The sequence below is a fragment of the Lemur catta genome, chromosome 21 (assembly GCF_020740605.2).
Source record: "Lemur catta isolate mLemCat1 chromosome 21, mLemCat1.pri, whole genome shotgun sequence".
NCBI classification, from domain to species: Eukaryota; Metazoa; Chordata; class Mammalia; order Primates; family Lemuridae; genus Lemur; species Lemur catta.
In genome coordinates this window covers 32,352,838-32,377,038 of record NC_059148.1, presented here as the reverse complement: position 1 = coordinate 32,377,038, position 24,201 = coordinate 32,352,838, and the positions used below count along the sequence as shown (strand labels likewise).

The 24,201-nt window shown below is 53.4% G+C and overlaps 1 protein-coding gene across 2 annotated transcripts; it reads left to right on the top strand.

Moving 5' to 3' along the window:
* Nucleotides 1-8,066: 8,066 nt before the first annotated feature.
* On the top strand, nucleotides 8,067-22,098 carry ANHX (anomalous homeobox). 2 transcript variants are annotated; one of them, XM_045534121.1, is made up of 9 exons: nucleotides 8,067-8,315; nucleotides 11,133-11,260; nucleotides 13,825-13,948; nucleotides 14,586-14,802; nucleotides 15,301-15,421; nucleotides 16,627-16,919; nucleotides 20,230-20,377; nucleotides 21,634-21,718; nucleotides 22,015-22,098. In XM_045534121.1, the coding sequence occupies exons 1-9, from the start codon at nucleotides 8,067-8,069 to the stop codon at nucleotides 22,096-22,098; spliced, it is 1,449 nt and encodes a 482-aa protein (XP_045390077.1). The 2 variants fall into 2 exon arrangements, with proteins under 2 accessions (XP_045390077.1, XP_045390078.1); XM_045534122.1 differs by lacking the exon at nucleotides 16,627-16,919 and having other exon boundaries at nucleotides 20,249-20,377.
* Nucleotides 22,099-24,201: the final 2,103 nt, after the last annotated feature.

Genomic DNA, 24,201 nt, shown 5'->3' with positions numbered 1-24,201 from the left:
AAACACATGGTTGCACAACACGGGCAATGTACGACACTCCATTTAATTATATATTCACAAGTGGTAAAAATGGTGAAATTTTAAAAGGTGCTTTGAAATATTTATATACATTGTCGTAATATGGACCAGGACTTTATCACTTAACTATATCAATTGGTGATGTAAACGTAAGTGTGCAAATCTGAGATAACTTGCAACCGGTGTGCATGCACATGTGCACACACACAGCTGGAGAATTACAGTAAGGTAATATGTGGTTCAGTAAACTCTTATGAAATTTCCATGATCAACTGGGCCATTTGCCTTTCATTTGGCAGGGAGATTTAATTATTCTTTACTCATTATCCCAAATATGAACTGTGTTTAGCTACTATTTCCTTGGTTTATATATAAATTGAAGGTGATTCTTACACTTGATATATCAAATAATAATTTTTTGCGAGGGGGCCGGGAGCAGTGGCTCACGCCTATAACCCTAGCACTCTGGGAGGCCAAGGTGGGCAGATCGTTTGAGCTCAGGAGTTCAGGACCGGCCTGAGCAAGAGCAAGATCCCATCTCTACTAACAATAGAAAGAGACTAGCTGCACAACTAAAGATATATAGAAAAAATAGCGGGGTATGGTAGCACATGCCTGTAGTCACAGATACTTGGGAGGCTGAGGCAGGAGGATCGCTTGAGCCCAGGAGTTTGAGGTTGCCATGAGCTAGGCTGACGCCATGGCACTCCAGCCTGGACAACACAGCGAGACTCTGTCTCAAAAGAAAGAAAGAAAAATAGAACATTTTTGTCTTTTGAAAAATCACATCACCCAGTTTTTCTACTGTTATATAGTACAAACTGCTGTGACTTTAAGGGTCTAGCTGGGCAAAGCCTTAGAAAATTTGCTAAGGGTGTTTACTGTGTGGACAGGTTGACGGAACCCAAATCAAAGCCCTGAGACACCAAAAGCCTGCTGTGCACCTAAAAATGAAAGCAGAGTAGACTGCGGGCAGCTGGGGTAGACCGCATGGGAGAGGGTAGCAGGCAGGACCGCTCAGGGTCTGCAGGCCATGGCCAGTCCTGTGCTGCTCAGGAGGAAGCGCTGCCCACACCCACCTTGGAGTCATCTCTGCTCTTAAGATCTGCCAAGGCTGGGAAACTGAGGGACAGTCTCAGAAACAGTTCCAGAAAAAGAAAACTGGAACCGAAGGGAAAGACACATTTTTCTCCCAGTTGGGGAAGGCGGTGAAGTGGGCCTGGTGGATTGGACTGTCAGGGAGAAAGGCGTATTTCCTGATTTGGGGTTAACGGTGATGACCGGGGAGCTTGTGGCTATTGTGAAACACACGTTAAAACACACGGGAGTACTTACCGTGAAGTAGCAGACGTTACAAAGCAATGACACTGGAGACTCTGAAGGCAGGACACAGAGGGCTTTGCGCTGCGATGGCACCTTCCCTGGAAGGAGGAAATACCCGTAAGGAAACTCCGTTTATGAACAACCACCTGAACACCCTGCCAGTAAAACAGAGATGACGACGAACTCCCTCCCAGAGGCTGAGCCAGACCCACGTCCAGCTCAGAGTCTGATGCCCCATTAGGGTAGAGAGGCCACTGCGTGGACGTCACACCCGTGGCCACCACGTCCTGGGCGTGGGGACCCCAGTGTGGTGGAAACTGTGCGTTCCCCGTGTCCAAATGTCCACACGGAGCCCCTCCCGGGTCTCTGAGGACCGGCCGCCCCTCAGCAGGCGGCTGCGGACAGGAAGGCGGTGCCCGTGGGGCTGGGACAGGAAGGCTGAACTCACCCTCGGGGCCTCACGTCTGAGTGAAGAGAAGGTGGCACTCGCTTCGGGTCTGAGGCCAGGCCGGCAGGCGGCAGAGAGGCGGCGCCTGGGGGGGCGAAGCTAATATGGCGGCACCGCGTCCTCTCACGCCGCAGGGCATGACGGGTGCAAAGCCGCGGGGCATGACGGGCGCTCCGCCCCCTGCCGGCCCCCACCGGCCCTGCAGCCCTGGGTGCTCATGGGAGTGGGGGTGACGTGGCGAGCGCCCCCTCCTGGCTTTGCTCGGGAACCAGTTAAAACCCGAGCTCAGCGTCTTCGGAGCCAGGATCTGCAAATTCAAACTCAGATGGCCTCACTGTCCTGTGTCTTTCAGAAAAATGGGGAGGGAGGGAACAATTAAGGGGAAAACATATGGAATGAAATAAGTGTACATATAAACTTTACAACTGACATCAAAATTCATTCAAAATCATCCTCAGACTTCAACTGCAATGCAAAACTTTAAAGATTTGGGGAAGAAACAAAGAAGAAAATTTACGTGGCCTTGGCTTTGGTGATGGGTTTTAACACACAACAACAACAACAAAAATCTGATCCACAACAGAAAAAATAATACCATGGCTGTTATAAAGTTCAATATTTATACTCTGTGAAAGACCAAGTTCAGAGAATAAAAAGACAAGCCACAGAATGATAAGAAATATGTGCAAAATACATACCGGAAGAAGAATTCACATTCTACATATAAAAAGAAGTCTTAAAACTCAACAATAAGAAGACAAACACCCCGATTACAAAGGGGTACAGATCTCAACACACACCTGACCAAAGAACATACATAGATGGCAAATAATCATACAAAAAGATGCTCAGCATCACATATCGTTAGGGAATAGCAGATTACAGCAGCAATGAGATACCACAGCACGCCTGCTAGAACGACTAAACTCTTTAAAAAAAAAAAACGGACAAACCATTGCTGGAGAAAAGGCAGGAATTTTCATTCATTGCTGGTAGAATGCATAATGGTACACAGTCACTTTGGAAGACAGCGTAGAAGACTAGAATATGCCATCCCAAGATATAGCTCTTTTTCTTGTTGTTATTGTTTTGGACAGGCTCTCTGTCACCCAGGCGGGAGTGCAGTGGCACGAACACAGATCACTGCCGCCTTGAACTTCCAGGCTGGAGCGATCCTCAGCCTCCCAAGTAGCTGGGACTACAGGCATGAGCCACCACTGCCAAATAATTTTTTATGTGTGTGTACAGATGGGTCCTTGCTATATTGCCCGGCTAGTCTTGAACTCCTGGGCTCCAGGGAGCCTCCTGCCTTGGCCTCCCAAAATGTTGGGATCATAGGCATGAGCCAACATGCCCAGCCCAGCATCAGGATTATTTTGAGCTGATTATTTTGAGACACTGCAGACACAGGAGAAGCTCTGAAAACAGGCCAGAAGTTAATTTTTTGTCAGGGAAATTTACGTCTGTGAAGGAGACCTACTTCCATTTGTAAAGGTGTCTCCCTCTCATACCAAGAAGAGAAGGATGACTAAATCATGAGAGATTCTTAGCAAAGCGGAAGGGACCACTTAAGTCTGAACAATGCTTGCTCTTGCTTACTTTGCTTTTCCTGGTTACCTCTCCACTACTGACCCCCATGACACCCATTCTTTCTTTGTTTCACTTGAAGACAGTATGTAAGCCTGAACTCAGAGCCACCTCTTGGAGATTTTTTTTTTTTTTTTTTTGGCTGGAGATTCATTTTTCCTGGCTGTTTCCTCCCATGCATACATAAAGAAAGCATTACTAAATTATACTAGTGAAAGCATGGTAACGTAAATTAAAATAAAACCCTAAGCCCCATGCTAACTGAATGGACCCCTCTTAGCCAAGCAAACCTCAGAGAAGCCTTACAACTGAGTTCCAGGAGTTTAGATACAATTGATCAGTATTTATGTTAGGAAAAAAAAAAACATAGATCTTAAGACTAACAAAACAGAATCCTTGTGACCATAAGATACTGAATCATTAACAGGACCCAACCCCAACTCTAACACTAACCCTAACTCTAAAAACCCTAAGCCCCAACCACAGCTTTTGCCACTAAGATCAGGGACAAAGCAGAGGTGCTCACTTTCACCTCTGCATGCAACATTATACTGAACAACAAACCTGGAGGTATGACATTACGTGACATCAAATTATACTACAAGGCTACAGGAACCCAAACACCATGATACTGGTGTAAAAAACTGAGACTAATCCAAGGGAACAAAATAGAGAACCCAGACATTAAACCGTCTACCTAGCACCAACTAACTGATTTTTGACAAAGCAGAAAACACACACTCAGGAAAGGAAGCCCTATTCAATAAACAGTGCAGGGAAAATTGGATATCCATATGAAGAAAACAGGGTACCTCTCTCACTATATACAAAAATCAATTCAAGGTGCATTAAAGACTTGAATGAAAAGCATGAAACCATAAAAATTCTAGGGAAAAAGTAGGCAAACCTTTTTAGACATCAGCCAAGTCAAAGAATTTATGACTAAGACCCCAAAGCCAAATACACCAATAACAAAAATAAATCAACAGGACTTAATTAAATTAGAAAACTTCTGCACAGCAAAGGAAATAATCAACACAGTGAATCCACAACCTACAGAATAGAATAAAATACTTGCAACTATGCATCTGACAAAAGACTGATATCCAGAATATGCAAAGACCCAAACAAATCAGCAAGAAAAAATAAACATCCTCATCAAAAAGTGGGCAAAAGACCAGAAGGGAAGTTTTTGAAAAGAAGATAGACAAATTGCCAAAAAACATGAAAAACTGCTAAACATCATTAATCATCAGAGAAATGCAAATTAAAACTACCATAAGGTGGCACCTTACCCCAATCGGAATAGCCATTATTAAAAAGACAAAAAACAACAGATGCCGCCACAGATGCGTAGAGAAAGGAACGCTGATGCACTGGTCGGTCTGCAAAATAGTAGAACCTCTATGGAAAACATTATGGAGACTCCTCAAAGAAAGAAATGTAGACCTAGCATTCAATCCAGCAATCCCACTCCTGGGTATCTAGCCAAAGGAAATGAAGTCATTTTATCCAAAAGATACCAGCACTCGAATGTTTTGCACAGCACACTTCACAATTGCAAAGATGTGGAATCAACCTAAGTGCTATGCAATTCATAAGGGGACAAAAATGTGTGTGTGTGTGTGTGTGTGTGTGTACACTCAGTGCACGTGAGCAGTGAGGACTGCTTCCCCCAACCCTGCTGTCCTGTTTTCTCTTTCCACTCCTTGAAAACAAAATTAAAAATAGAAAACCAGAAACTTATATTTTATAAAAATTACAAGATGTGGATAAACAAAAAGATGAAAATTAAAGTGTCTAATAAGAATACTAAAACAAAATAATGATTCCGTCACCCACAGGGGCAATCAGGGTTTAACAATGTACCATACTACCTTTTATTTCTACTTCCGAATGGACTGACATCACTCAAACTGTCCTGTAACACAGCAGTCTCCAACCTTTTTGGCACCAGGCACCGATTTCATGGCAGACAATGTTTCCACGGACGGTTGGGGGGGCTAGGCAGCGCTCAAGCGGTAATGCAAGCGATGCGGGGCGGCTTTAATACGCCGCTCCCCTCCTGCTGTGCAGCCCCCATTTCCTAAGTCTCATGGATGACAATTTTTCCGGACAGGGCGTCGCAAGTGGAGGGGGGCAGCGGAGCTCTGAGGCCCGGTCCCTACAGGCTGCGGACCAGCACCGGTCCGCAGCCCGGGTCTTGGGAACCGCAGTTGAAACCGACCGTTTTTGCTGTACAATGTATCATTACCATAAGTCGGTCAGGAAGTGTTCTTCCTCAGCATAACTACAAATCACCTCCCAAGAGCCCATCCTCGGTCCGAATCATGATTTACTTAGTAAATATTCCACCGGACGACACTTGGATTGTGTCCAGATTTTTACTAGCACAAACACTGAAATGTTTACCTTTCCGCCCAAGTCCTCTGCATAACATAACCTTACGTATAAGGTACAATGTCAGAGAATTTTTTTCTTTCCAATTAGACCTTGGCAGCCCTTTAAAAGCCAACTCCAGTCCTCTTGCCCTTGCGGTCCCCGAGCGCCGCGGGCGCCTGCTGCGGAAGCGCAGTCTGGAACCGAGAGCCGGCGCGCAGCGACGCGGGACCGCGGTGGAGCCAGGGAGCCGGCGCTCTGGTGCCCCCAGCCCGCTCTTGACCAGGCGGGCGGACGCCCGGCCGCGCCCCGCCCCCTGCCCCGACTCACAGGCCCGGGCGGGCGGGCTGTCGCGCTGTCCCGGCGCCGCCTGCAGGCCCGGCGGCCCTGCCCGCCCCAGCGTCTAGACTTTGCGCTCGGCCCGCGCTGCAGAAGCCCCCCGGGGCAGGGATGAGGGTGTCCGCCCCACGCAGCTGCGACCCCAGCCCGACTGTCTCCGCGGGGTACCGGGGCGAGCGGGACGGGGTCAGTCTCGGGTCACAGCTCCCGCCCGCTGGCGCGGCGGCGCGGGGTGCGTGGCGCCCCCCTCCCTCCCACCGCCGCGCCTCGCCCCGCTCCTTCTCGGGCGCCTCTGACCCTGGACCGCGGAGCCCGCGGAACGCTCGGTCCCCCCAGAGCCTCCCAGGTCCTCAGAAACGCCCCGGACTCTCGGACCCCCAGATCCCACGAAGCCTACCGGCTTCCCCCGCGGACCCCTTCTGACCTCCCCGCGTTGGGAGGCGCCCCGGGGCGACGGGGCGCAGGCCCCAAGGCCGCGTCTTCAGGCGGGGCCTCCCGGGGATTGGACCAGCCCGGATACTTTGTAGCATCCTCGCCTTCCGCGCGGGCCTGTGGCGCCGCCCGGCCGAGCACGTGCGCCGAGCGCGGAAGTGGCTGGCACCGCGGGCCGCGGGCGCCCGGAGCGGAGCTTCGCGGAGCCACGCGCGGAAAGGTAGGGCTGCCGGGCCGCGGGTGGGGCGCTGCCGCGGAGCCGCCTGCCTGACCCGTCCCCTCCGTCCCCGCCCGGCAGACCCCCCTCAGGGCACAGGCGAGGGCAGACCGGGGTCCCCGTGGGAGCCCTTTTCCTTTCTGAGTTGGCATGGACACGGCCCCTGGCCTCTTCCCGCCCTCCCAGAGCAGGGGCCGGGGGGTCGGCGCTGGAGGAAACCCAGTCCGGAGGGGAGCCCACCCCTTCCCTCTCCCGTGGAAGCCCCAGGGGTCCAGGGCCTCCTGCCAACCGTGGCAATTAGAAAGGCAGAGCCCCAGGTCGAGTCAGGACCCCGTGAGAAGGTGCTAGAACCCTAGAAGCGGCGGTGTAGACAAAATAGCGTCCCCCTGGGGGGCGCCTGAGAGCCAAGGAAGACCTGAGAGGTGACACAGAGCAGAAAGAACCAGAAATGGAGGCTCCTCCTGCCGCCAGGGAGTGTGCAAACTGGCCGGTTCTCTGCGGTCCTGCGGATTCTTGCACAGCCCTTTTGGAAGGCAGTTTGGAAAACGTAGATGTCCGCATCTCACGACCCTTAACCCTCACTTTTAGAAGTGTATTCTACAGAAATGAGTTCAGTTGTGAACGAAGGTATCTTGTTTGAAAAAGCAGTCACTAGCATGCTGCCTAGACACCCTGGGGGGGGGCGCTGTTTAAACAACTCTTGGTCCCTTGTTTCATGGGATGCTTTGCAGGACCGAGCACGTAGACTCCAAAATATGCCTGTGTGGCCAGTCAGATTACGTACTGGCATAAGCAGCCTCTCTGCTGTTAACGTGAGTGTGCGTGTGTGATTAGAGGGAAGGCCTTGGCGTCCACCTCGCGGATGCTGGGGACCCCTGGTGAACCTACACACACGCCCCCTGCGCCACGGAGCCCGCGGGGGGAGTGAGAGGAAGCATAATGGCAACTCTCTCAGAGGGTGGAGGAAAGGGACCCTGAGGAGAGATGAGACGAAGGGAGCGGGGGCCTTGTGGACAAGGCGCCAGGGGGCTCAGAACGGTGAGACACACTGTTGCAGACCGCGCCCAGCTCAGTGCTTGGTGCACAGGCTAGTTCGTTAAGGACTAAGCTATCTTTGGAAATCAGAAGGAAGTTCTGTGGGATGTGTGATACCACCCTGCCTTTTATTATTCCTACCTTACAAGTGTCCTTGGCATGAGGGTCATGGTATCACTTGCTTTGTGGAGCTGGTTCGAGGACTGAGCAACTGAAAGGGCATGATGGATGTTGGCCGTTGTCACAACTGTTCTCTGTGTCGGCAGAGGGGATCCCGCCAGACGCAGGATGCAGAGGTTCCTGACTCTGCTGAGGAACCACGAGGGCACCTGCCCACCTCCTGCGGAGCTGGTGACCCTCGTAGGCACGCTGTGCCGGGACCTCCGGGATGACCTTGCCCAGGCGCAGCCTCTGGTGGCGGCTGTTCTGGACAGCCAGCTCCGCCTGTACCTCCTGGACAATGCAGACGTGGTCCTGGTGTGCGCCCGTGTCCTGGAGCAGCAGGAGCAGCAGCAGGCAGCCTGCCGGCTCCTGGAGGTAGGACTGGGTTGCAGGGGTAGGTGCAGAGAGGGTGGCCGTGCCTCCTCAGCAGCCTCCACTATGCCCAGCACCACAGAGGTGCCTGGGAGTCCGCAAGAACCTGCTGCCTGAGGCCCCCACACCAGCACCTGGGGAAAGCCTGCAGAAGTTTTTTTTATGTAAGCTTAGCCAGGATGGTCCACTCTCACTTTACTAAGTTCTCACTAGCTTGGTAATCTGAGTTGAAATTACCTGTTTATCAAATCCGTATTGAGTGGCGATTCTGTGCCAAGCATTATGCCAACTAGTGAACACCATGACTGTAAAACAGGGTCCTGGCTTTGCAGAGCTGACATCTTAGACAGCAAGATGTTCCAACTGACCCCCAATCTCAGTCCTTAACAGCAGGTTCGAAATGGGGAACTCTGAAAACCAAAAATATCTTTGTTACTCATCTGGTGGCACTTTGAACGTCAACGTATTGGCATCAAAATATGACCGATGTCAACGTAAAGCTACTTATGGTCTTTATTTTTCCACCTAATGTGAGCATTACAATGTGAGCATTTTTCTGTCTTAATAATGGTATCTTTGATGATAGGGTGCTGCCCCAAGTAATGCTAGGGTGGTGCATATCATAAAATGTATGCCTATGTTACTTGCTGAAATCTAAAAAATTCTTTTTTTTTTTTTTTGAGACACAGTCTCACTTTGTTGCCCAGGCTAGAGTGAGTGCCGTGGCGTCAGCCTAGCTCACAGCAACCTCAAACTCCTGGGCTTAAGCGATCCTACTGCCTCAGCCTCCCGAGTAGCTGGGACTACAGGCATGCGCCACCATGCCCGGCTAATTTTTTCTATATGTATATTTTAGTTGGCCAGATAATTTGTTTCCATTTTTAGTAGAGACGGGGTCTCACTCAGGCTGGTCTCGAACTCCTGACCTCCAGCGATCCACCCGCCTCGGCCTCCCAGAGTGCTGGGATTACAGGCGTGAGCCACCGCGCCCGGCCTAAAAAATTCTGAATTCCAAAATACATATGGCTCAAAGGGTTTCCAATAAGGGATGTGGAGGCCTGGTTTTTCCTCTCTTTTACCCTAGAGTCCATGCATAATTTGTTGTGAGTTTACTTTCAAAATACTCTTCCTTCCATTTCTTTCTATTTCCACCTCCACTCCCCAAAACCCAGAGCGAGTGCAGTGTCCGGCCCCTCAATCTGTTCACACAGCTGTCAGAGGGAGTTTAGAAGGGTAGAGGGTGCCTGGCCAGTGGCTTCCAGATTCCAGGTCTGACTCTGCTGCCCTCAGCCGCCTTTTGGCTGTGCCCAGCTGCCTCTGAAGTCGCCGTGCCAGCCTCCTTGCCATTCCTCAAGCTCCCAAGACATTTCTCTGTCCCTTTGCATGTGTCATTGCCTCTGCCAGAGGCTGGCACCTGGCTTTCTGTGTGGCTGGTGCCTTCTTACCCTTCCTGTTTCTGCTTTAAATGTCACGCCATCCAGGTGGCAATCCCATTCTCCAGTGTAGCCGCTGTTACCCCTTCTCGGGCCCCTGCCTCAGTTTACAGCCAGAAGCCCACGTGTTTGTCAGCCTGTGTTCTATCTGCCTACCCTCCGTGCAGTGCAGGCCCATGACGCAGGTGCCACCGTGGTTCTGGTCACTGCAGGATCTGCCGACACAGCATGACACCTGGAATGTAATAGGGTCATTATTTCAAATCTGTCAACAAAGGTGAATGAAGTAACGAAACAAGGGAACACAGGATGAGAGTTGTGATGACTGCTGTAATGATGAAACAGCCCCAAGAAAGGGATTAGAAATTCAGTCAGGATGGTCCATGAGTGTGCCTGAGTTGGTGACGTGGCTGAGACCTCAGAGACACTGCACCAAGGATGGGGGATGACCCCAGCCCGTGCAAGGCATTCCCGCCAGAGCCAAGTCCCACCGCCAGTCCATGCTGGCTGCCTGCCTGCAGGGGACTGCACACAACTGTCTGTCAGCCCCAAGGGGTCCCTGCCCAGCAATTCAGGGCCTTCCTGGTGCCTGAGAGAGAAACCTGAACGACCCTCAGCACCTCCCTTGCCAAGATGGTCCTGAGAACACTGCAGCTAAAGGCCAGCGTGGGGCCACACTGACACCTCGTGTGCCAGGTGAATGAAATTGCAGAAGGGGCCACAGGGATCCCAGGGGAAGCGGAGGCCGTGCATCCTCCGTCGTCCGCAGAGTCCAGTCAAGGGGATGGAGGAGCTGTCCCCTAGCACAGGGAGTGACCCTTTGTCCCACTCAGCTCAGAAGGTGCTGAGCATGTGAGGGGCCAGCCTTGCTGTCAGGAAACAAAGATCATTCACTTAAGGCGTGGGTCAGACATCAGACCCTCACATCACACCGTGGGGCTCTACTAATTGTTGCTGCACCTCTTGTTTGCTGTCGGCCAAAAGCGATTGTTAGACTCCCCCTTCCCGTGTGTTCCACACCCGCAGGTGCGGCCAAGAGCTGTGCTCGCCTCGTGTGTTCCCTGGGAGGGTCGAAGGGTTTAAAGGCAGAAGCCCATTCACAGCTGGCATGAGTGTGTCCACCCGTGGCCCTTGAGGTGACCCGTCTGGCCCAGGGTCACACTGCTGAGCTTGGTGGGATTGCAGCACTGGCCATCAGACCCACGTCTGTGCTGCTTGGCCTCGCTGGCCCTTTGCAAATTAGTGGATTTGAACCCAGAGCCCTGCTCTTCCCACCAACATCGCTGCCTTTCCAGAGGGTGGGTTGCTGTGGCATGGCAGACACAGGTCCCCACAGCATGCCGGGGTGGACACAGCCAGCCAGAGCTCAGCAGGCTCTTATTGGCAGGGGTGCCGGGTGCCAGGAGGCAGCCAGGAGCTGGTGCAGCTCTGGAATGACATCCACTACCGTCTGGCCATGAAGAGGCTGGGTGTGGCCACGCTGACCCCCGTGCAGAAGTTCCGCTGCAGGAAGAGGTACCCCACCGGCATTCATTTGTGTTTACTCCATGGGGTTCCTGAGGGAGTGGGTGTACTCTCCAAACCCCAAAGGTAAAGGAGAGGCAAGGAGATTCAGGCAGGAAACAGCAAATGAAGCAGTAATAGTCACTGCATAATCAGCTTAAGGTGACTTCAGGGTTTGTCATGCCTGTGCTGTGTTCCCTCCTGAGCCACACTCTCCATCTGCCACATCACTCAGGTGGTGGCTGGAAATGGACAGCCGTGTTCCAGGTGACCGATGCTGAGGCCCACGGGTGGCCATCCTGGCCGTGTCACCTCCCAGTCCCCCCAGGGCCTGGCTGGACAAGGGGGCCCTGGTCCGGGACAGTGGCTGTGGAGGGCAGCTGGGAGCTGCTCAGTGCCTGTGCGTCAGGTCATCTTGTCCCTACCTGGGCTCCGATGGCCACTCAGGGGCTTCAGGACCTTTTAGACAGATAAGGATGAGAATGTTGCAAGTGTTAGAATGAGTTATGTGTAAAGTGCTCAGAGGAGTGCCTGGCACCTGATAGGCACTAAATAAGTGTTAATAATTATCAGCACTAAATAAATGTTACTACTAGCAATTATTATTAACGTCTTCACCACTTATGGATGAGGAAACTGAGGTACAGAGAGGTTTCACACAGGAGAAATGGAAAGCCAGACTCCAGCCCAGACCTCAGAGCCTTTATTCTTCCTCTCGAGTGCTCTCATGCTGGGTCAGGTGGAGGCTGCAGATCTTAAGCTGAGCTCCTGGCAGCCCAAGTCCTGAAGAATTCCTGAGCCCAGGGCCTGGGGTCAGAGGAGTCTGGGGTCAGAGGGGTTTGGGGTCCTGGGGCAGATAGTAAATATTTCGGAGTGGGGGGCTGTTCACATACCTTGAGAAAGGTAGCAGTGATTCTTAGCCTGTGGCACAGAAACAGGTGGAGAGCTGGATTTGCCGGGCCTGCCTTGGAGGACCACAGAGGCTGAGCAGTGAGCAGCAGGAGGACATTGGGGCTGTGACCACGGAGGCCACAGACTCAGTTCTGACCGTGCAGGTGGTCGCTGGGGGGTGTCAGGAAGGAGTGGCACCTGAATCACAGCAGATGCAAATGCAGAGTCAGGAGCAGGGCGGAAGGTATCTGCGGACTCCTGGCCTGGCCTAGAGCAGGAACGGCGGCTGGAGACAGTGGAAGGGGTGGCTGGAGGACTTGCTGATGGGCCTCATGTATTAGGGAGTCGGCAGACTCCAGGACTCTTGGCCTGTGGGGAGCCCCCCGGAACGTGTTTCCTCACTGAGGTGCACGGGGGTCAGGGAAGGCTTGGAGAGAGGGGGGCCAAGTTCCCTTTGGGATGTGTGAAATGTGAGACGCATTTTAGATGTCCGTGCAGGTGTTTGGATATCGAGCCTTCCACATGCAGGTGACATTTGCTCATAGGTCACAGTTTTCTTATGAACATGTTCGAATCTACACAACAGTCTAGAAAACCCTGGGAGGGCGCAGAGAGAGGAGGGGTCTCCTCGTTCAGGGCCCGGACCCCTGGGACGCTGCAGCACAGAGCAGGGCAAGAAGGAATGAACAGCGAGAGGAGGGGCCGTCCAGGGCTGCACAGTGTTGAGAAGCTGGTGGGGTTGAGGGGCATCAGGTGAGAGGAGGCCGGAGAAACCACCTCTGGGCTTGGCGGGAGGGTGAGCTAGGGAGCGAGTGTGTTACAGAGACGGGGCTTGGCGGTAGTGGTCCCAGATCATTCATTGAGAAATTTTGCAGAGTCATGAAATGGCAGCTGAGGGGGCACAAGGGAGCTGGGAGAGGGCTGTGCTGAAGGTAAGTGATTTACAGAATGATTACCAGCTCATAGGAGGGACTGCAGGTACTGTAGGTGGAAACAGAGTAAGTTCAAGAGCAAAGTTCTTAGTGAGGTAGGGGGTAGGAACACTCGATCCCACAGGCATTTGCGGAGTGCAGGGGGCTGGCAGGTTTGCTGGGGGGACACGTGCCACTGCTCTTCTGATCACCTCTCAGGGAAATAAGAGCCAGGCCGTCCGAGGACAGTGAGTCCCGGGAGGAGGTGCTGCAGGTGAGAAGAGAGGTGGGAAGGCTGACGTGGCTGGCAGGGACACGGAACAAGAGGGCAGAGTGCTGCGTGCCTCCGCGGACTCACACCAGCGTGGGGCTGGTGGCCGGGACGCCGTGACTGGCAGGAAGGCGCTGCTTGGAGAAGTAGACCCGGGGAGGGAAACCAGGTCCCGAGAGGCCTGTGCAGGAGTGTGCAGGAGCATCCAGGGGCCAGGTGGACTGAGATGCACCCAGGAACACTGTGAGGGCCCACAGAGAGGGCTCTTCACCACGGCCCGCAGCTGTGCAAGGAGCCCCTGCTGTCGTGTGAACAGTGTGTGCTGGGTGTGCGTTTCTATGGGAAGAGACCAGTTTTCACAAAACGGAGGCAGAGGCATCCCCTAGGCAGAGGCCCAGGGGACAGAGGGGACACCAGTGTCACATTGCTCAGAGGGCCCCAATCAGGGAACATATTTGGGAGGGGTCCTGTTCTGTTACTGGCTCCTCACTTTCCTCATCCAGGAACCCCCCACCCCCTTCGCTCTGCCCAGAGGGGCCAAAGAGCCGGAACTTCCCCAGAGAGGTTCGCCAGAAGCTGCACGACTTTGCTTCGGGGGTTAGCACCAACCCCACCAAGGCTGAGAGGGTAAGAATGGACAGGAGCCAAGGGCGCAGGGGACATGCCCGCAGGGCGCTGTGGTCTCAGCCTGCCCTTGAACTCCTCCAGACAGGGAGCTCACTGACAGGCAGCCCTCCCGGCTGCCTGCATGCTCCGTGAGGGCTTAGGCCTCTCACTCGAGATCGCAACAGTGTCCGTGTGTGAGGCCCCGCAGGTGCTCACTCAGTACCCGCTGGGTGCCAGGCGCAGCACGACAGGCTTGGGCATCTGCAGGCTGACGCACTCTCCGCTGCACGGTGGTTCTGTGCCAGGCACGGGGGTGTCGTCTCACAGGCCCTTCCCTCTGAGTGCTCAGGGTTAGGCCTGTGGTCCAGGAGGACTCACGTGTGCCCGCGGCTGTGCAGACAGCCTGGCCGGGGCCCAAGCTGGCCTGGGGATGCCTCATCCCAGGAAGTCAGGGCTGCATGTCCGGCTCACGCCGACCACTCTTGGCCTCCTGAGCTCAGGAGATGTTCTGTCTAATGCCGCAAGCACCATCGCTGCTGTCGGTTAGGCTGGGCTCCTGACCCCTTTCTCGGTGGCAATGAGCTGTCAGAGCCGCCTCTGCACAGCCCTGTGCTCCGTGAATGGAAACACGGCTAGAAGTTTTGGTGTTTTGGGGCAGGAGAACTTGGCTTTGGAGACGAGCTTGACCACTGAGCAAGTGTACAACTGGTTCGCCAATTACCGGCGGCGCCAAAGGGCCCTTACTCAGCACATGGAGCCGGCTCAGAAGGCCACAGCAGAAGACCCCAGTGTAGGAGAGAGGCGTCCTGACCCCCCGCAGCCCTCAGGAGACCCTCATGTTGACTCTGGGTTTGTGGACAGGCCTCAGTGGTCAGGTGAGTGGCCTGAGGGCCCCAGCCTGCTTGTGGTTGCAGGACTGATTTCTGACAAGGGCCAGGCCAAAGTAGGGTCACTCTTGTTGCAGGGACAGCTGCCCCCTACCCCGCAGTCAGAGGGGAGTGAGCTCACTGAGGCTGAGCGCCAGGCGGGGCTCAAGACTGGCCCAGGCAGGGCCGTGGCCGCCCTTGTGCGCTTGCCGGCTACTGCGTGGCCAGGGTCAGGCGCTGGGCTGGAGACCACGCCATCACGTGGCTATCGAAAGGGGGCGGGCGAGTAGATTGGAGAAGTGAACCGAGCACAAGGATTTGGGAAGTCCTGGGTTGGTAATTATGCATTATTTGTTCAGACCAAAGACAAGCCAAGGGACAAACAAAGAATACTGGGATGACCCAGTGGTGACAGCTTTTCCAGCCAGCAGGGCTGCTCTTACCTGCTGGGAAGGAGGCTGGGACCCAGAGCCTCACTGTCTCCCCTCCCATCTGATCTGCTTTCAGAGGGACACGAGGAAAACGGGCCCCCACAGTCTCCAGAGACCACCCAAGGGCCCTGGCAGCCGCTGGCCTTGGCCCTGGACTTTTCTGGAGATGAGACAATCTCGAAGCCACTGGCTCCCAGGTACTGTCATCCCCATGGGCCATGGGACCATCTCACCTGTTCCGTTCCCCTCCCTCCTCAGGTGGAGACCAGGGTGTAGAGTGGGCGTGGGGATGCCAGGGCCCAGACCCTGGGACGGGGTCAGCCCCCAGAGCAGGGGAAGCCACCAGCAAGGGGCCCACATTGAGGACAGGAGTGGGGGTGGGGAGCAGGGAGCAGCATCCTCTGACCTCACTGGCTCCCTGCAGCCTAACTCACAGCTGAATTCAGGTCTGCTTTGGAGAATGCGGGCAATGACTTAGCAGGAAAAACCTGCAGACCTACCTCATAAAGACAGACCCAGCTGTCACTGTGGTTTGTTTCTAGCATTTTGTCTGTTTTGCATTTCCCTGAGTTCCTACCACGTGCCGTGCTGTTGGAGTATTCTCCCTGCACTCTGTGCTCCTCCTACGAGGAGGCACGAGCTGATGTCAGAGTGAGGAAAGTGCACGCTGGGTGACCACGGCGCTGGTCCACGCGGGGCCAGCCCACAGCGTGTCCGACAGTCACACCGCGAGCACTTCTCCTCCCCCGTTTCCACAGACCATCAGGACATCAGCGTCTCTCCTGACACCCCCCCCCCACCCCGTGCCTGGCTCATAGCCAGCCTCAGCACGACCCAGGTGTGTGACCCTAGGCAGGTACACGTGACCTCTGACCTGTGACGTGGAGATGGTGACAGGGCCCAACACAGGTGATGCTGAGAAGGTTAAGGGAGATGGTTAACAAAATCCTAGGAATACCCTTTGGGACACAGTGAGCACTTGTGGAATATCAACTCTTGAAGTCATTATCCACTGCTGACTAACAGTCCTTAAGGGTCAAGGGTGAATTGTTCGTTCAGCTATCAGGCTCTCGCTAATCATTTTTAGGTTTCAGTACTGAAGAACGATACATCATTGAAGGTCATTGTAAATAAGCTGCTAACGTATTTTTGGTGTCCAGTAAGAGTCTTTATTAAGTGTCACCAGAGCCAGGCCTACCAGAGCTCAGCCCCAGTCCTTGCGGCCCCAGAGAGAACCATGGAGCCAGTGTGATCAGTGGTGTGACGGGCCCCACAGCCTCCAGTGGCTGAGTTGAGACAAGAACCACATTCTCGAACTTGACTAGAGTCCCCTCCCAGGCGCCGACTCGGCAGCCTGAGGGAGCCTCTTCCCACCAAGGCCCGGTGTTCACCGTGTCCCCAGGTCTCTGCAGGGTGGTGAGATGTACCAGGAAGGGCTCAGCCACAGTCCTGCAACCCTCCCCTCTATCTGCTGTGGCCCTGGCCTCTGCCCTCTGGCTGCTGATAGCAACATGCTGGACCCCTCTCTGGCTGCCCCCGAATCATGGCTGATGTCCCTCGCACTGGCATCCTCCAAGGAAGTTTCCTTCCAGACTGAGCAGCTGGTCCACGGTCATGGGCTGGACTTCATGATGTGCCCTGCAGACACCGCCGTGGCTGTGTCCGTTGCCACCCTTGGCAATCCCAGTCCTACAGGTGGGTCCGCTTTGGATAGTCCATGAGTTTCTGCACCACATGCTTTGACTACTTGGGTCTTTTTTGAGGGGGTGGAAGTGTGAGTAGGGCTTGGACTTTCTGCTTGAATCCATGGTGTTTGATTAGACCTGGAGCCAATGCAGCCAGAAATGAAACCCTTCCTAAAAACATCCCAGATTATTTCTCATTTATTTTATTTCAAAAAAAATAATATATATATATATATATATATGCACGTGACTGGAACTATGACGGTGAGGAAAGAGTTAAATAGAAAGGAAGCTGCGGCCCCCACACCCGACCCCTCACTCGCTTGTCAGCACCGGGGCGGCAGGGAGGGGCTGGGCTGCTCAGACTCCCCGTGTTCCCCACCCTTAGCCCATGGCGGAAATATCATTATTTTAGTTTCTCAGTTATCATTGTAGCTGTAAGTACCTTTAAAGAATATATATTTGGATATAGACTTTGTCCATGTAATGCAACAGAATCTTGTGACTTCTGACCTTGTAAGGAGGACATTGGCACTATGAGTGCACCTGTATTTCTTACTATTCTATGGAGCTACATATCTGTGCATATATATGGGGAGATATGTATGATCTTTTCTCCTTTTTGTTTTCTTGGAGTTTCTAATTGCATTTCTTTTTTTAACATTGCTTTTATCACATCCTTTCCATCTGTGGTACCCAAGCCCCCAGGGCAGGGCTGCGGCCTCATACTGCTCCCTGGCTCCCTGGCCCTGTTAGGAACCGGGCCATGGCAGGCGAGTGAAGCTTCGTCTGTATTGACATATTTACGGCTGCTCGTCATCACTAGCATCACCGCCTGAGCGCCACCTTCACCCCCAATCCGTGGAAAATTATCGTCCATTAAACCACTCCCTGCCACCAAAAAGGTTGGGGATCGGTCTGTTACATCTTGCAGTATCTCCAGCATTCCTTCTCAAAACTCGCTGCTAGGGCCCCTCTTTTTCCCGTCCATCCAAGTGACGTCTCTCTAGGCCTGGGGTGCGGCTCTGATCCCCAGAGCTCCCGTAACTACTTCCCTACCTTTGCTGTAGAGCTTCCTGAATTGCAAGTTTTGTTCTTTCTTTCTTTGATTCCTTTGTTTTGTTAGAGTTCTTCAATTAACTTTGCGAGAAAGGGTGCCTGAAGACAAATTTTCTAAGTCCTTGCATGTCCTAAAAATGTCTTTGATCTGCCCTCACATTTGATTAACAGTTTGGCAGGGACAAAATTCTCAGTTGAAAATACTTTTTACCTCAGAAATTTGAAGACATTGTATCATTTTTTTTTTTTTTTGCAGCATTCAGTATTATTAAGTCAGATGTCATTCTGATACTTACTCCTTTGCAGATAACCTATTTTTACTTTTGGAGGCTTTTAGTTTTTTTCCCTTATCTTGGTGTTCTGAAATTTCACAGTTATGGTCCTGGGGATGGGTCTTTTAATTCATCTTGATGTTAAGCCTTCCACTTTTAAAAAACAAAGTCTTCTTTAAGCTCTGGGCATTTCTCGTGATATCCTTTGATAATGTCTTTAATAATGTCCTTGACTTCCTCCCTCACTTTTTTCAGTTCTCTCTATAGAGCACAAATGTTATTTGGAAGTTGGAACCCGGGGACCGATCTTCTAAAGAACTTGCCTTTTATCTTATATTTTCCTTTTTACTGTATGTACTTTTGGTATATTTCTTAAATTCTGCCTTCCAGTTTTTTATTTTGACAGCTGTACATTTTAACAGAATTTCAAGCCGTCTTTACTGATCTCTGAATTTTCCTTTCTTGATAGATCGTTAATTTCTATGGATACAATATCTTATACTTCTCTGATGATCCTAATTAGAACTTTTTAAAAATATGCTTCATTTTCTGAAGGGTGGGCTATGGGGACCGTGGATTCTGGACCTTCCTGGAATTGACAAGAACGTGGGGCCAGAAAGAGGACAGGACCTGGTGCCTTTCTCTGGAGGTGACTTGCCAGTTTGATCATGTTGCTCTTTTATTTATTGCTGTCCATTTTTTTTCTGTTGGGTGCTCACATTTGCCTGTCTGTCGTTACTAGTGAGACTAGAGTGGGGACAGTCACGGGCTGCCTTCACACTGGGACTAGGGGACCTGGTCGTCAAACCTGGGGGCCAGCACGGGTGAGGGGTGATATGCTCTGGGACTCAGCAAGCTCCCTTCCTTGTTCTGTCTGCAGAAACCCCGGCCTTTGGGTTCCGTGCTGCTGCCTGGGCACCAGGCAGGTCTCCCTCTCTGTGAGTTCCTTGGGGACCTCAGGCCCTGCCCCGCACCCAGGTCCCTGTCAGAGGCCCCGTTGCCATGGAGCTGCACGTGCATCCTGGCTCCGCACATTGTGCACGTCGTGCTTGTGGCTTCCACTTCTCTTTCTCTCGTAGAGAAGACACATCGCTGTCTTATGTTTGAACCAGAATGTCCGAATTAGCACTCGGACTTTATTTCCTCTGCCTCAGAGTGTCCTTAGGATTCTGCACAAAGGAGGAAACAGAAAGCAGAGATGGGGTCAGACACCAAGTGGTCAAGAAGGTCCCTTTCACCCAGGAAGGTCCTGGGCAGCTGGCCTCCCGGGTCGGGAGGGAGGGCGTTGTGAGCCTTGCCCCCAGGCCTGTGGTTTTCTGTCTGAGATCAGGGCCTTCTTAATACTAGTGGGACAGCCTTGTAGACTCAAGGCAGAAAAGAACTGGCCGTCTCGAGTCACTTCCCTCCTAAGTGTGTGTCAACCCAGAACTGACCAATCCACAGCAACTTGTCTCTAAGTGTGAAGGATATTCTGACATACTCTGTGGAACACTTTGAGCAGAGAGAAACTCAAAGGGCGAGGGAAGGTAGTGACAGCTGACACTTCAGTGACATCTTGGTGGAACCTGAGGTAAGAGGTAGGAATGGCAGCTGCCGAGGGCTGGTGGCCAAACCTGCTGTGACCAGCCCCGGGAGAAGACTGAGGCCATGTGGCACATCCCCCACCTGCAGGAGGGGCTCCTTGCAGACTCCCTCCCAGTCTCTGGTGCTGGGGGCACGAGGGGTCCAGAATGACAAAGCAGACTTTGAAGTCAGTGGGATTCAACTTTGTTTTGGTCTCTGGAAGCCTGGAATGGCCGTTGAGACTGAGGTTTGTGAGGGTTTCTTGTTCAGGCAGGGAGGCCGAGGCCCAGGGTCACGAGTTTGGTTCTCAGGACTCAGGCTGCTGCGGTGGATGCTGCACCCGCCTCCCTGCTCTGAGGCCTTGGTTGTGCCACACGTGGGCGGTGCTGCCTCCTGCCAGTGGTTGTGTAATTTCACTACACACAGGACTTGCTGACGGGCCCAGCAGCGCTCCCCAGAGCATGCACCCGGAGGAGAGTCCAGGCACAAGCAGTGGACAGGCAGAGCCTCAGGCTGGCAGCTTCCTGGTGACACAGCCCCCACTGCAGGCTCCAGGATTCGTCCTCACCCAGAGGTAAGCGCCAGAGGGCCACGGGCCAGACAGTGCCTTCTGTGTGCTGTGAGACAGGGTGACGCCCAGTTTGTAGACTTGCCATCTCGGACTGTGCAGGCTGAGTTCTCTCCTTACGGGTTTCTGAAAACTGTAACAGTCCCCCCCTTCCGCCAGCCTGCATCTAACAAAAAGAGGGTAGTTTTTTCCTCAAACGAAAGAGGACCCCAAAACATCAGAGCAGATGTAGCCGTACTGTCCTCTGGATGTGATCAGGACTCACCCCTTCCTCCCCGAGGTTGTCCCGGGCCCCAGCAGCCTCTTTCTGGCATTCTATTTTCCCCAAACGCTTTCAGTTTCTGAGCAGCATCAAGATCCTGATTTTCTATTCCAAAGTGATGTTTTAAAGGCACTTGGGAGGGTCTTGAACGGCCTAGATGAGCCTTTGCTGTTGACGGCGTTGATGCTGTAGGCTGTCAGAACAGAGAGATGACACAGCAGGCAGGAGCCTCCAGACAGAGGGACGAGGAGGGTGACAGGGTGGCCTTGGGTCCTCTGGTGGAGAGGGGATCACTACCACCAGTCCCGTCCCAAGGGACACCCGTCCTGTCCACATCAGGGGCTGCCGGGGGCAGAGCAGGTCCCCAGGGTACGCGGCCTCCATCATCTGGGAGCTGAGACCAGGTTGACTCGAGGCAGGTGCCCAAGGAGGGCAAAATTAGGGGGGGGACACGTGAGAAAAAGGGGAAACAGCTCCCAAATCACATGCTCTGAAACAGTCAGATTGTGAAAAAAAAAATCCACACCACACAGATCCATCTTTTCATTTGTGGCCTGGAGCTGAGATCAGGCAGGTGCTGCCACAGCCACAGTGTCCCTGTGGCTCATGTGGCCTCTCCACATGGCTGTCACAACTCTTCCTCTCAGTCCTCCAACTCTGATGCCTCCCGAGGACCTTGACTCCTCCCCCCTGGTTTGGTCCTGATGGTCTCGTGTCTTCTCACCCAGGCCTGTCGATCTCCTCTTCTTTCACATTTCTGCTCACCGGCTCCTCCTCCGTGACCCTGCCTGACGCTCCCCCGGGGTTGCCCTCTGTGACCCACCAAGTGACCCCACTCAATGTGTAACAAATCCCCCCAACACTGTGTGTGTGAGGGTCCTGCAGGGAGAGTCCGTTCGTGACCAGTACCAAGCACCGAGAACGGCTTCAGACAACCAGGTAGGTCTTGTCACCCAGTGTCCCCGACACAGAGCCTGTCCTGACATCATCCCTTTTCTAGCCCTGCAGAGCTGGCCCCAGCCCCATCCACCTTCGCTGGCCCTGTGTCTGCCGTGGAGCTGAGCCAGCCTCTGCCCTCCAGCCAGGTGAGGCCTTTCCTACAGGCACCGTGTGTTTCCTTCTGAACCCCTGGATCCACGGCTCCTGGTGTGGAGGAGGGCTCAGCTGGTGCCCTTGACCGAATAAACAGAGCAGAGCCGAACAGGGGCAGGGATGCCTCGTGGCTCGGCGTTAGTGGACCGGGACCTGGGGTGGGGGTGCCGAGGGGCAGCATTCCCTCCGGGGTCCAACGTGGGAGGGTTTGCACTGGTCAGGAGGGGCCCAGGCGGGACGGAGCTGGGCAGAGGCTGCCTCCGTGTGTGACACTGCGTTGGTCTTCCAGGTGCAGTGGCCCGATGACGATTCCTGCGATGCCTTCTGGGGAGCCAGGATGCTCCTCGAGTTTTCAGGGGGCAGCCTGGGCTGAGCTGGCAGCCTGGGCAGGCCAGGAGGAGCAGAAGTGGATTATCTGGCCTTCAACACAGAGCTTTACCCTAAACAAAACACGGGGGTCCCCAGAGTGCCCCAGAGGGTTCTGCTGAGAAGCATTGAGAGATTCCTAGCCCCCTGCAGCTTGTAGGTTTGTTGGCAGCTCCTTGTAGTGGAAAAGGCATTTGAGAATTGTTCGTGAGGTTGGAAGTCAGAGGCGGGTCTGTCCCCCCAGCAGTGATAGATGACAGTCCAGCTCCTGGGTGCGTTTCTACAGGGAAGAGAATGTTCCGCTGCTGGCGGCCTCCCCACCTGCCCACACACAGGGCCAGACTTCTCGACCTGGGTAACTTTGGCAGTGAGTCATGGCAGTGTCCTCACATTCTGTCTGTCGGGCTTCTCCCTTGAGTACCAGGAGGCAAACCTGGCTGGGGACGGCCCAGGCAGGGGGAACAGGGTGGACTTGTCCTCAGGTTGTAATTCATTGTGTTTGGGAAACAAATGTTGTATTCAATAAAAGTTTAATATTTTGGACTCCTCTCCTTTAGTCACTTGTCCATGTCAAAGGATAGAGATTAACGACAGCCTTGGATAACGTTTCTTGATGGGTGACGCATTAAGCCACTCGCCAGGACTCTGCCGTTGGGCCTTGGGACTGTTTGTGTTATGAGCAGCAGTCAGGTGGGCATCCCTGTCCTCTCCCTTTCGCCCTTCACCTGGCTGTTTCCTCAGGATAAATTCCTGGAAGCCACATTTCTTGATCAGTTGTGGTAGCCCCAGGGGTGGACTGGGGGTTCTAGGGTGCCTGTGACGGACCCTGTGCCCACCTGCCCACCTCAGAGCAGGGCCATGTGTGGGCTGAGCTGGGGTCAGCAGCCCTTGACCCAGAGGAAGCAGACCCTGGCCCTGCCCTCAGGAGTTCCAGAGCTGGCCCGTGAGACACAGGCACAGAGACCTTCCCTCCTGTGGGCTCAGGGCTATAATAGGATGGGAGCCACGGCTGGGAGACCCAGGGTTGGTGGCAGGGGAAGCAGTGGCACAGTCTCAGGGACTGACATCTGGAGGCCCTCGCACTGCCCCCCAGTGGCCTGGTGTGTCCCTGAAAACCCAAGGGCCAGGAGGAGGAGGGGGGCACTGGGACCAGCCTCCTGGGGGCTCTGATCTCTGAGGACACGCTGCCAGTAGGGTGTGCGGAGTGTAGGGGACAGCCACCAGACCACCTGGCACAAGAGCACCAGGGCCCCCACAACCCCCACCAGGCCAGCTTCCCCAGACTCAGAGGGTGGCAGCAGTGACCACAGTGCAAGGGAGGCCACCCCTCGGCCCTCCCAGGAAACTCGCAGAGCCCTGGGCCCATCCCAGCCTTGGCCTGTGGCCTTTCCTGCGACCAGCAGGACCCAGAGACCCAGCAAGGAGGAGGCTGGGTGACAGCTGGCCACAGTCAGAGGCACAGGCTGCACGAGGACCCCCAGTGCATTGTGCTTCCTCCTGTCCTTGGCAGGCAGTGGGCCCAGCCCTGAAATTTCTAGAAGGCCTGACTCGGCCAGCTGCATCCTGTCCATTTTGAAAATGGACTAAAGTCCCTGGAGCTGACCTTGGATTTGGTGATGAATTTTTAGATACAATACCAAAAACCATCTTATGAAAGAAAAAAACGGATAATGCAGACTATTGAAACGTCTACTCTGTGAAAGATCCTGTTGAGAAAACAAAAACATAAGCCATAGATTGAGAGAAAATATTTGATAAATACATCTGAAAAAGGACTTGCATGCAAAATATACAAAGAAACTAAGACTCAACAAGAAGACAACTAAATTTAAAATGGATAAAGAAGCCAGGTGTGGTGGCTGCACCTGTAGTCCTGGCTACTCAGGAGGCCGAGGGAGGAGGATCACTTGAGCCAAGAATTTGAGGCCGCAATGTGCTAAGATCATGCCACTGCACTCCAGCCTGGGTGACAGAGAGCCTGTCTCTTAAATAAAGGGAGTAGGTAAAGATCTGAATAAATGTATTCCAAATCAAGATAATGGAATTAATTTCTATTCTTAATAGTCATCTCTGGGTATTAAGTTCTATCAAGTGATTTATCTGCACACAC